This window comes from Oryzias latipes, chromosome 12 (assembly GCF_002234675.1).
Source record: "Oryzias latipes chromosome 12, ASM223467v1".
NCBI classification, from domain to species: Eukaryota; Metazoa; Chordata; class Actinopteri; order Beloniformes; family Adrianichthyidae; genus Oryzias; species Oryzias latipes.
Window position 1 is genome coordinate 25,367,014 of NC_019870.2, and position 12,127 is coordinate 25,379,140.

At 39.7% G+C, this 12,127-nt stretch overlaps 1 protein-coding gene across 1 annotated transcript; it reads right to left on the reverse strand.

The window, feature by feature from the left end:
• Positions 1–774: 774 nt before the first annotated feature.
• On the reverse strand, positions 775–9,081 carry tmed6 (transmembrane p24 trafficking protein 6). Its single transcript, XM_004075077.4, has 4 exons — positions 7,663–9,081; positions 7,415–7,541; positions 5,770–5,936; positions 775–1,100 (listed from the first exon to the last, which is right to left on the reverse strand). Exons 1-4 carry the CDS (start codon positions 7,873–7,875, stop codon positions 876–878), a joined length of 732 nt encoding a protein of 243 aa, XP_004075125.1. The 5' UTR covers positions 7,876–9,081; the 3' UTR covers positions 775–875.
• Positions 9,082–12,127: the final 3,046 nt, after the last annotated feature.

Genomic DNA, 12,127 nt, shown 5'->3' on the forward strand with positions numbered 1-12,127 from the left:
TTATCCCGCCTTGCCCTCCAATGTGTTGAAGTGTCCTTGGGCAAGTTGCTGAACCCCACATTGTGCCTGATGGTTAGAGGTTGGCCCCAGTATTTGGCAAAATAGCTGCCATTAGTGTGTGAATGTGTGTGTGAATGGGACTGTGACTGTAAAGCGCAGTGGAGGGTAAAAACGTGCTAAACAGGTATACGCCATATAGCATTTACTATTTGAGTTTCCCCAATCAGGTAAGTTTCTGTCCTCTCAAACATTATCAGTCCTTGTGGCATCGTTCAGATTTGGAGTGCTAAACATCACACTTTAAATTAGGTCTGGAAGTAGACAACAATCCTCACTGGACTTTGAAATCTCTCGAGTGGGATCCGGGAATAATGCAATGTGTAGCTATCCTTTTCTTCTAAATTGAAATTGGCTTATGTTCATCAGGTCAGTGGTTGTTTTGTTGCTTATGTTGGGTCAGTAAGGTTTTTCTTGAACTGTTGGAGAACTTGTAAGGACTGTTGTCAGGAATCTGCATGGTAACAGAAGGTCTCTGTGAAGAGTTCTAATGGGACTGTCTTAATGTTCAGGCTAGAATGTACAGTATATACAGGTATTATGGCTTTTTGACTTTGACCACATAAACTATGGATTCCCACCCCCTCTACTTCTTAATCATCCTCCAACTCATTCAACCCCCTTTTACTCCCCTTTCTTTTGTATCCTTACCCCCATCTTTAAAATCTCTCCTTCTCTCTTAGCCTCAAATACAAAAGATACAAAGAAGAACATCACTAACGCAGGACAACCATCAGTGTTTTATTTTTATTTTTGATCAAAACTCTTCAGCAAATCTTTGCAGGAAGGACTTGGTTCTGCTCAGAATGAAGCCACAGTCAGCAGGGTTTTGTGTCTTCACTCCTGCTCACAAACAGGCTTTTTAGGAAGCGTAGCTGCAGGTACCCGGAGGTGACGATGAGTAGGCTGAGGGCCACGGACCACCATGTCATGTACTTTGAGTTAGAGCGCAGAATGTAGTAGTCAGAGCTCTTTTTCATGCGGCCAAATGCGTAATAACGAAACATGTGGAAGACAAAATTCTTCACTCTGTTGGTGGAACCCTGGGGAGGAAAAGGCATTACAGGAGTAAGAAACTGGGAGCATAAGATCAGGGCAGTTTACGTTCATGTTTGCATCTCTGCTTTAAAGTTCTCACAAACAACAAAGCTGAGACAGAATTTTATCTCCTTAAAAAGTTACCAGAGTCAACCCTCCCTCTCCAGAACCAGAGCAGATATTTTAACATATACTTTCATGAAAGTGTCTATTGGCACGTAATTTTCAAAATACGTGGCGCCAGCCCAGAACTATTTTCTTGGCCTATTTTCTTGTCTTGTTTACTCTGGGTATGTCGGTTCCAAAAGACCGGATATGAGTTGGCGTAATTACGCTCGACTTGGTAACCCTGGGTTAATGCACGTACACAGCAAGTACATAAAGACATTCTCAATGGATCGCCAATTTCTGGAGTCACCATGGAAACGCGTGGTGAAAAAAAAAGAAAGCGCTACACTTCAGTGAGACGGAGTTGGAGATTTTAATGACGGCGTATGAAGATTATACGTCCATCAAAAAAGTAACACGGATGCATCAGCAACAGAAAGAGTTTCTGCTTGTAGTAGAAGAGCAGACAAAGTAAACGCACAAGTTTCTGATCTTGTTTCCATTTTCCATGTGACGCATATATATATATATATATGTAACTTATCCAATTTTGCCAACTTAAATGAATTACATCTATTGGTAACAAGTAATTGAGTTAAATTTATTCAACCTAATTTTTTACGTCCCAAAAACTCAATAATTGTTTATACAACTCAAATGTACGTATTTATCAAACTAAATGTCATATTACTCCAATTCAATTAATATTTTTTTCATCTTAATTAATTATATTTCTTGAACTCTCATATGTCTAAGTTTGAGCCGGCAGATATGCTCATTTTTATAAGAATAAAAAGGATGGGAAAAAATGCACGGAGTGCATAAATTCATTAAAGAATTTTCCATCATTGTCATTATACAGGGAATTGGTAGGGGTGCTATAAAAACTCATCATCCTCTCCTTCACTCTCACTCATGGTGCAGAGACTTAAGCATAGTAGGACTAAATAACACGGCAAAACACAGTAAAACAGCTAAACAACTAAACACATTTGGTAAAAAACACACACTTAAACCCAAATCCGTCCAGACAGGCAAAGGGAATGTATCCCACAGTCCCTTGCGGTGCCGATCTAACAGCAGCACCAAAGTTACACTTACTTAATTGAATTAATTTCAATGAAAGTAAAATAACTGTCTGAAAACTATGTTGTTGTTTTTTTAAGCTGACTTAACAAAAAAAATGATTTATCTTAACTGAAACAAATAATTAAGTCAGATCAAAGTAAAAAAGTTTATTTTTCCAACATCCATATGTGGTCTTATCACCCTCTCTCTGTGGAAAAAGTATTATCTGAGCTTCTTCATCCACTAAATCATCTTCAAATGGACACGCCATGCTGCTTCACCTCTCTGAAAACAAACTAACCTTCAACTAAACCTGCTCCAGACCAGGTTACGTTCAGAGCATGAGTTACTATGGCAACTTGACATATCCTGAAACATACCTCCATTTCTGGAACCAAAAGCTGAGGTTATCGACTTCCTTAGCCTCAAACTTACCGTGGGAGCTAGCATAACCTGCTTTCTGGAATGCCCCCCTGGAAGCTCATCAAGAGAATGCCAAGAGTTTGCAAAGCAGTTATCAAATCAATAGGTGGCTACTATGAAGAACCTAGAATAAGACATTTTCAGTTGTTTCACACTTTTTTATGTATATAATTCCGCATGTATTAATTCATAGTTTTGATGACTTCAGTGTGATTCTACAATTTTCATAGTCATGAAAATAAAGAAAACTCTTTGAATGAGAAGGTGTGTCCAAACTTTTGGTCTGTACTGTACATTTGTTCAGTTTACTCATTTTGGGTTTGTTTAATTAATGTCATCTGTTTTTGAGTTGTCAGTTCTGAGGGTGCCACTGATCCCTACCAGTGTGGCTGAGGTTCTGCTCCTGGAGATGTGCTGTGAGGCATGGCCAAAAGAGGAAGTCAAGTCTTCACAGCCTTTAAATGCTCCAGTCAGGCAATTGGGCAGGCGCCATCCACAGAAGCCTCCAAGGGTAGAAACCAATGGACTTATCCCACTATACTGAATAATTACAGACCTATCTCTAATCTGCCATTTTTAGGAAAAGTCCTTGAAAAAGTTGTCTACCAACAGCTCACTGATTTTCTCTTATTAAACAATTCATTTGATGTTTTCCAGTCAGGTTTTAGACCCCATCATAGCACTGAAACTGCTCTTATCAAGGTAACCAATGACATCCGCCTGAACACTGATGATGGAAAAGTCTCTGTCTTAATCCTGCTAGACCTGAGTGCTGCCTTTGATACTGTTGATCATGGGATCCTTTTGCACAGACTCCAAGACTGGGTTGGCATCTCTGGATCTGCCCTAAGTTGGCTCAAGTCTTATCTAGAAGACAGGAAATATTTTGTTGAAATTGGGAGTTGTGTCTCAGACTACATGGCCTTGACTTGTGGTGTGCCCCAGGGATCAATCCTGGGACCCCTTCTGTTCAACCTCTACATGCTGCCACTAGGGCAGTTAATACGCAGTAATAACATATCTTATCACAACTATGCAGATGATACTCAGATCTATGTGTCACTGACAACAGGTGAATATGGGCCGGTGGATTCACTCAGCGACTGCCTCCAACAGATCAGTGCGTGGATGCAGAACAACTTTCTCCAGCTAAACTCAAACAAGACCGAAGTTATTATTTTTGGCCCACAGAAACAAAAAGAAAGAGTCAGTAGCTACCTTCATTCTTTGTCTCTTAAACCCTCAAATCAAGTCAGAAATCTAGGGGTAAGCATGGACTCTGACCTGAACTTTAACAGCCATATCAAGTCAGTAACATCAGCGGCATTTTACCACCTGGAAAACATTGCCAAAATCAAAAACATAATCTCAAAGCGAGACCTGGAGATACTTATTAATGCATTTGTCTCCAGTAGGTTAGACTACTGTAACGGCCTGCTCACCGGCCTCTCCAAACGAGCTGTAAAACAGCTTCAGTACATCCAAAATGCTGCTGCTCGAGTCCTGACCAGAACCAGGAAGTATGATCACATTAGTCCTGTGCTCAGGTCTTTGCACTGGCTCCCTGTACCTCAAAGAATAGACTTCAAAGCAGCTCTGCTTGTGTACAAGTCTCTCCATGGCCGCGCACCAAAGTACATCTCTGACATGTTAGTGCCATATGAACCATCTCGTACTCTGAGGACCTCAGGGGCCGGCCTCCTGTTGATTCCCAGAGTCAGAACTAAACAAGGGGAATCAGCGTTTCAATATTCTGCAGCTAAAATCTGGAACAGCCTCCCTGAAGTCGTAAGACAGGCCTCTTCTGTGTTCATGTTCAAATCTAGACTTAAAACATTTCTGTTTAGCCGTGTATATGACTGAAAGGTCCTATCTGCAGTTTTCTTTCCTTTCCTTCCTTTATTTTTAAATCAATTTTCAAATTTTTTCTTTTCTTTTAAAGTAAATTTTACGTTGATTATTTCTATGATGTATTGTGATTTTAATGCATTTTTCTGTTTTGTGAAGCACCTTGAATTACTTTGTGTACGAATTGTGCTATACAAATAAACTTGCCTTGCCTTGCTTTAATGTTTATTTGCTTTGCTTCTGTTAATTATTCATTTTCTTCTACTTTTGAGGATTTGTCTTTTCCACTAAGGGACCAAGTTTTGTGTTTGGTCTGTGTAGTCTTTGTTAAATGTCTGTATAATCATGCTAGTCCCCCCCCCCCCCCCTTGTTTTTTCAGGTGGTCTGATCAGCCACCATATGTTCCCTTGTGTCTTTGGGGAGGTCAGTTTGTTGCCTGAGTTGCCTGAGTTGCCTGAGTTGTCTCAAAACAAAATGGACAAACCTCCAAACCACTTGGCAATTTTTCACAACAGAATGGAATTTCTCATTAATGTTATCAAATTGCAAATGTCTTAGTACATGTCTCAATGTCTCAGTACATCTTTGCAAATGATTAAGTACAGGTAGCCTACATTTAGCACAATTTCCAAATGAATAGATCTTGTTGATCGAAACCATTTGTTGATTCTTAGTGTAATGGCTGTTTGCTCCAAAATAGGTCAGCATCATTTTATTGTGTAAGTCTTCACATGCACAATAGTCTAATGTGTAATTGTCAAAAATTTTCCAGAACATAATACCATGAATACGATATATGAATCCCTTGGAACATTTGATAAAATTATTACAGCAATTGGCAGTCAGGTGAAACTGGAACTTGACTAACGAAGGAGGATGTCCCAGGCCAGCGAGGGGGCAATGTGTGCTGCCATATCTGAGAATGGTGTGGCCACTCACATCCCCAGTCTTGGTCCATACAATACACAGAAGCCACGGTGGAAATTCACATTGTCCCATACAATATTATATAGTGGTAGGTGAGGCCCTAAGACACCTCTCTCATTTTCAGGGATCAAATCAAAATGAAGGCGGTACAAGAAGAAGAGGAGCTTCTTGCCAAGTTGTTTGGAGGTTTGTCCATGTTGTTTTGAGAATGTAATTTCTGTTTCAAGAAATGAGCCAAACCAATGGAGAAAAAGTGCAATAGTAACAAAGTTGATAAATTGAACTGTAGGGACGTTCACCTCAATGATGCTCAGGGTATTGTTTAGGTCTTTGTCAAGTTCTTCTTTCTTCTTCTCCTTCTCTGCCTTAGAGGGGTCCTGGTCATCATAGTAAACACCGAAGCTGAGGAAAATTTGCATGGTGCTGAAGCGGTTGTGGAAGTTGCTAAAGCACATCTGATAAAAGCCTGAAAAAGAATATTAATTTTTTTTAGCTTATAGAAAACCCTCCCCTGTGTGGGGTAGAACAGTGGTCTCCAACCTTTTTTAGGCCCCGGACCAGTTTATGCCAGACTTGCCTCCAGTTTCCCTGGATACTTTTTTTTTTAAAGGTCACTAAAACTGGCATTCTTTACATTTAATAGTAAACATGAATCTGTAATTTGAGCAACTTTATTAGCAGCATCCTCTCCAAATCCATGTTTGGGGTGTAGACTCCTGGTTTTGTCTGTTAAATCCTGATTTCATTTTTCTTTAAAGTCAAAATCTTTTCTTCTGTTTCCTCACTGGAAACAAAAGAAGAAAAAAACTTCCTAAATAAACTCGTTTCCGCCAACTTGGGGGTTTCACTTCTTAAAGCAGCCATTTTAAGAAAGTGGTGGATGTATATTTGATGTGATTGTGGTGGATGTATATTTGATGTGATTGAGCAACTTGACATGCGCCAAGAATGAATCAGATGTGATGGGGAAAATAGTAGATGTAGTTTTTCAAAGTAAAAAGAACATCCTTCAGAATCAAATTAAAAATGAAACTGAAAAAATATATGTCTGGTTTTTTTACTTTCTTTGCGGCCTGATACCAACTGTTCCACTGAGCGGTAGGATTAGGGACCACTGGTGTGGAAAAGACAGGCATCCTTATCTGCAGAGGACGTCTTACTCACACTTTTCAACTCCACATTATAGGCTAAAATTTCAGAAAGTGCAGCTATAGAAAGACTTGTGTATCTAAATTCCTTAAACCAGCTCATTCAGTCAGGCATGGAGAAGAATGTCAATGAAGGCCGGATTTTGTTTTGTTTTTGTTTTTTTTGCCATAGGAAGTGAACACAGTCAACTTAACTGGCCCTGAATCTCCCTCAAATCTCCCCTGCTTTGCCTCCAAAGAGGACCTAAGTGAGCCTCAAATGTCACTGCTTCAAACAGCAGCATCACTCATGACTGGATGGAATACCAGTCTGCAGTTCTGATCCTGGGGAACAAACTCAGAAACAGTGCCTCAAAACAGTTGATGTATCCACACAAACCAGCTGCAAGTTCATTGAAGGGGAGGCCTCAATGATCTGCATCAGCCAATCAGAGAGCCCCACTTGTCCCAGGAGGCTTTCTGACTATGGCACAGACACATGGCTGTTCTACAGCAACCCAGAGCTGCTGATAGTTACCCTAACCATAATCCTTAACCAAAGCAGGAGCCTGGAAATAACATTCTGCTTGTTAGGATAGACTGAAAGTTTACAAGGTCAGAAAATCTGACAACCTGGATATAATGAGGTAAAAAAAATACATGTTTCGGTATACTTTTTTGAATATGACATCAAGAAAAAAACAATTACCTCCAAATCTCTAACCCTAACCCTTTGGTTCCTTGAAACTACCAATAATAAGAACTATTCGAACCTGAAACTCCAACGCTGTTCTTTGTGCATGGGAAAGATACACACCTGTTTCTGAGGCCTTGAAGTTGACCTGACCCTTTGCATCATCCACCGTGGACACCAACAAACCACCGGGAGCATTGACCGTAACTGTGAGATGCCTGGCATTACCGATTCCCGTCACCCACTGGACCTGGAAGCAGTAGATAGTTCTGGATGTGCTGGGCCCAGTAGCTCAGTACTGTTCTCTATATCAACACAGTCAGCTTACAGGAAATCCACTGATAAAGAAAAACGTCTGGTTTTTCTCTCACCATGAAGCTCAAGTAAAATGTCTCTCCATGATGAGCAAAGTGCCAGAAACATTCAGTTCCACCTGAAGGAAGCACCACAGAAAAGTCGTACTGGTCGGCCCCCCAGAACAGCTCCTGGTCTGCAGTGTTGAGGTGGGGGCTCATCTGGGGGCCACAGGCAGCTAAGCCCCACAATACGCAGACAGCAAGAAAGAAGTGAATCCCAGCCAGCATGATGTGAAAGTGGAGAGCATGACATTGTCATCTGGCTGTGTCGGCAATAGGAGTGAGGGTTTAGGAAATAATTAACTGTCTGTGGGAAGAAAAAACTGCAGTGCAGATGGAGGTCAGCACCTACACAGCACAACGTTTTCAGTCAAGCTGGGCCCAAACCTGATTTTTCATCTGAAATCACCATCAGGGTCAGCATGAGTCCAGCTGTCCAAAAAAATAGCAACAACAAGAACATTACAAAATGAAAAAATGAGGGACAATCTTGCATTAATTTTGGAGAAACTAGTTCCCAAAAACACAACGTAACAAACTGGTTTGTTTGTGTATAAAAGGTATCTGATACACGTGCAAAAATGTTTTCCACTTCCCACACCTTTACAAGGTGTGGACTACAAAGATAAGAGACTGAGATAAAGCACTTATGTGAAATGTGAGCAAAACCAGCAGATATCAGGGTCTCCCTTCTTTCCCTTGTAGTGTTTTATTTATTCCATCAAGTGTGGGACCAGTAAGAAGAAAAAACAAACCACATCTGCTCATCACATGAAATCAAAACTATGTGGGAGCACAAAACACTTGTACATATGAAAATTTAAGACAAAAAACTAAAGAGCACTTTAGTAAGACGAAATCTTAGGAATGGCATTACAAGATTTATTAGTGAAATAGAAAATGCACAATAGTTTTAATGTGTCACTCACGAAACTAGATACAGTCATTAAAATCACTAAATCACTTACCCAATGAGTGCAAAGTAGTCTACTTGTTCACACAAATGTAATTTGCTCTCATGTACAAACTATTCATAACGTTAAAACGATTGAATTAAAAAAACATACATTTTACTGTGCGGGAAAAAAAATAATCAAGAGATTTCAAAGAAGTAAGATTCATTTGTCTTTCTTAAAAAACGTTTTTTGCAAATAGAAAATGAATGGAAACATATAAAATGGAAATGAAAAAAATATATATTCCCTTAAACTAATAAAGGGCCAAACTCAACAGGGAGATGCACTTTTTCATCCAAGGCTCCAGTGTGGCACGATTTATGAAACATCAGTGGAGAGTGAAAGAAAAAGAAAAATAAGCTTTGTATCCCAAAGGATATTAAAAAGCGGCCAGCTGCTTGCATTCACCACACACAATAAAATAGACAATAAAAAGAATAAAGCCATAAAAACCATTCCAATTAAAATCTATTAGGAAAAAATAGTAAAATATCATTTAAAATATATAATAAATCTATAAAATATTTAAAAAATTGCTATTTAATACAAAAAAAACATGACGTTTTCAAGAATTAAAATTCTATGAGGTTTGTCAACGTTTTATGCTCAGTCAGGCTGTTGTACTGTCATATATCAGGAGGGACAAAAGACCTCTTTAGTCTGTCTTTGGAGCCGCGTTGGGACAGGAGTCTGCTGCTGAACACGCTCATCTTCCCGGTGAAGGCCTGGTGTAGCGTGTATGACGGATTGGTCACAATGGCCCTGAACTTCCACCATGTCCTCCACTGGGGCCAGTTTCAGTCCAACCACTGCTGCACCAGTAAGAAGAACAAGATCAAAATTTTAACTTCCTAAGGTTCCACCTGGATGTTTTTCCACATCCAAATAATCCAAAAGGACATGATTAGAACATTTTACCACACTGTATGGTCACATTTTGGACTGGAATGATGGGCTGGTCAGTTTTTGCTGCCATCCTCCTTTTCACTTTACAGTAAAATAAACCTTCCATGTCTCAAACCAAATGGTATTTTCCAAGATCAATTATTGATTTATCTAATTTTAAAATGTTTTGTAATGGTATGGGTCAACTTGATTTTATTCTCTTCTGCCTCACACAGATCAAATTGATTAATCACTACACCCCTAGTAAGTATATATAAATTTATTTTGCTTTGCAAGACGTAAAGTAAAGAGTGAACTTATAACTATGGCGGCAGACTGTCGGAGCAGAGCAGCTGAGGAGAGGAAGCAGCTCCTACTGGTAAAACTGGCTGATTTGCTTAACCCTTGTGCTATCTTAGATGACCCCACCCTTCCATTGACGTGTTCTCCCTACCATGACAAAGGTGGATGAAGGTGAAAAAGATTTCCTGTAATCCATGGACACCAATGAAGATCACAAATCATTGTAGAAAAAAGGTTCAGAGCACGCTCTAGAGGGTCTAGATGACCCAACTCCCAATGTTAAAGTGCCAAGAATAGCACAAGGGTTAAGCTTGGATTGATTTGCTCAAGCTCAGAGCGAGGTCAGCTACTCAGTGAATCATTCATGATTCAGCTTGGAGCGAAGCGAAACTACATCACTTTCCAAATTACTATGCCTGGCTTTATCTGCACAAACCCGTGTATTGGTTTGAATGCCACAAATCTCTTAATGATACAATGATCACTCTTACGTTTGTGTTAAATATCCAAGGTTCTCATACCTTGTCCAAAGAATTTCAGCAGCAGAGAGATCCTTTTTCTTTCCCACATTTCTAGAAAATGTTTCTCTTCTTAATAATGTGAACCATCCTTCTTTAGTTGTTTTCCTTAAATTGAACTCATCTGGCAAACTAATTACACTTTTTATTCATCCATGAGTTTAATTGACAAACAAATAATTTTCTATCTTTTTCACACTTAAATACAGTTTTTAAAATAATTTGGAACGCACTGTAGTTCACCAATTTAATTAAGCTGATTTGATATAAGCAAGTGTTGCAGCCGCGTGAGGCCTTCCCAGGTTCTGATGGTTAAGGATATCAAAAGTCAGATGTGCACATGGGAAAAAGGAAACGTCACATAAGTCTGCATGAATTTTCAAACCTTTTGCAAAAGGGAGAGCCAGAGGCATCTGCTGAAAAAATGCTGCGCTTCTGCTGTGCTCTGAGTTCCACCTTTCCAGCAAGCAGATTTCACTACTCAACATATGTAAATCGAATGATGGCATACAACGGCTCTGTGTTCATCCTTACAAGCACGAAGTTAAAAGGCAACCCGTTCCTGGTACCTCTGACAGTTATGACCACATTCCTTAGGCACAGAAATAAATCATTTTATACCATTTTACTGTGGTTTTGAACCAACACTCCTGTGAATCTCAGTACTGTATCAATTTATGATATCTATCTATTAACCTTTACATCCCAAATTTATGTCCAACATACAGTATATCATTTCTGCATGCATACAAATGTCCTGTCTGTGCAAAAGTGAGCAGGGACTAATACTTAGTTGAATGTCTATGTTGTAATGAGGGCAAAGGGAGGTAGAAAGTAAAACAAAAGAGGACGAGCGCACTGTTACCCCTGTGTCATGGTTTGGCAAATGCCTGTCCATCTGTCGCCCTCCTTTGGTTATCTCTGTCATAGCTCTCCTCTGGTTTTTTTTTTTTTTGTTGGTTTCCATATTTTCTTAACTGTTGTCTCTTCACTAGGCAGCCTTCACTTCTTTTACCATAAAATACAATCCATCTCTTGCAGGCCTCTGACCGGCTCTGCACCATGCTTTTAGCTCTTGCAAAACTTCCTGTTACTCATTTGTGTGCCAATTACCAAAAATAAATCTGTCAGAGGTTTAGAAAAGAATTCAAAAATGCAAAAACTCCAGACAGCAAGGAAAAACAATTTAGTGTCATATATTTACCACATGCAACAAGACTAGCAGACAGGGATATGAGCAGAACCTCCAGGCAGAAGGAGGGCTTCATCAGACTGACTTGTAGCAGGCAGGAAACAGTTGGGTAAGATCTGAGTCCTGAACCATGCCTTTGTTCTGTATTTATTCAGACTCCCTTTATTCTGTTATGAACCAAAGCTTGTAAAAAAAAAATACTACTAAAGATCTCTTCAGTCATTGGCCAGGAGTTATGAGGGCGGGGCAAAGCAACAAGAGAAGGAATAATGGAAGTCTTACGATCTGCAATCCTTGTCGGGATAGTTTGTTTATTCAAATTTAATATGTTGCTGACCAATTTTGAATATCTGTATCATACTTTGGCTCGGTGGAGGCATGCTGCAAAGCGGTTACTGAGAAGACGTCAGCTATGAAGATACACTGATATGTGTTTATGAAATATAGATTGTCAGGAACTCAGTGTGAGAAGCAATGTGTATCACAGTAAAGATTTTAATGAACCAGCATTCATCCAACCAAATTTCAATAAGGTGCTTTGTTTCAATGTCATGGTTGCTTCCTTCCTACTCTGTTTACATCCCGTGGTGCCAGCATCAGTTGCCGGTTCCTGGCCCTAGACCAGG

Excerpts from the sequence above, each read along its gene's own strand:
- tmed6 (XM_004075077.4), bottom strand. The coding sequence starts at position 7,875 with ATGCTGGCTGGGATTCACTTCTTTCTTGCTGTCTGCGTATTGTGGGGC. Across the intron at positions 7,542-7,662 it reads CATTTTACTTGAGCTTCATG|GTCCAGTGGGTGACGGGAAT; the intron begins GTGAGAGAAAAA and ends TACTGCTTCCAG. Across the intron at positions 5,937-7,414 it reads CTTCAAGGCCTCAGAAACAG|GCTTTTATCAGATGTGCTTT; the intron begins GTGTGTATCTTT and ends ATTCTTTTTCAG.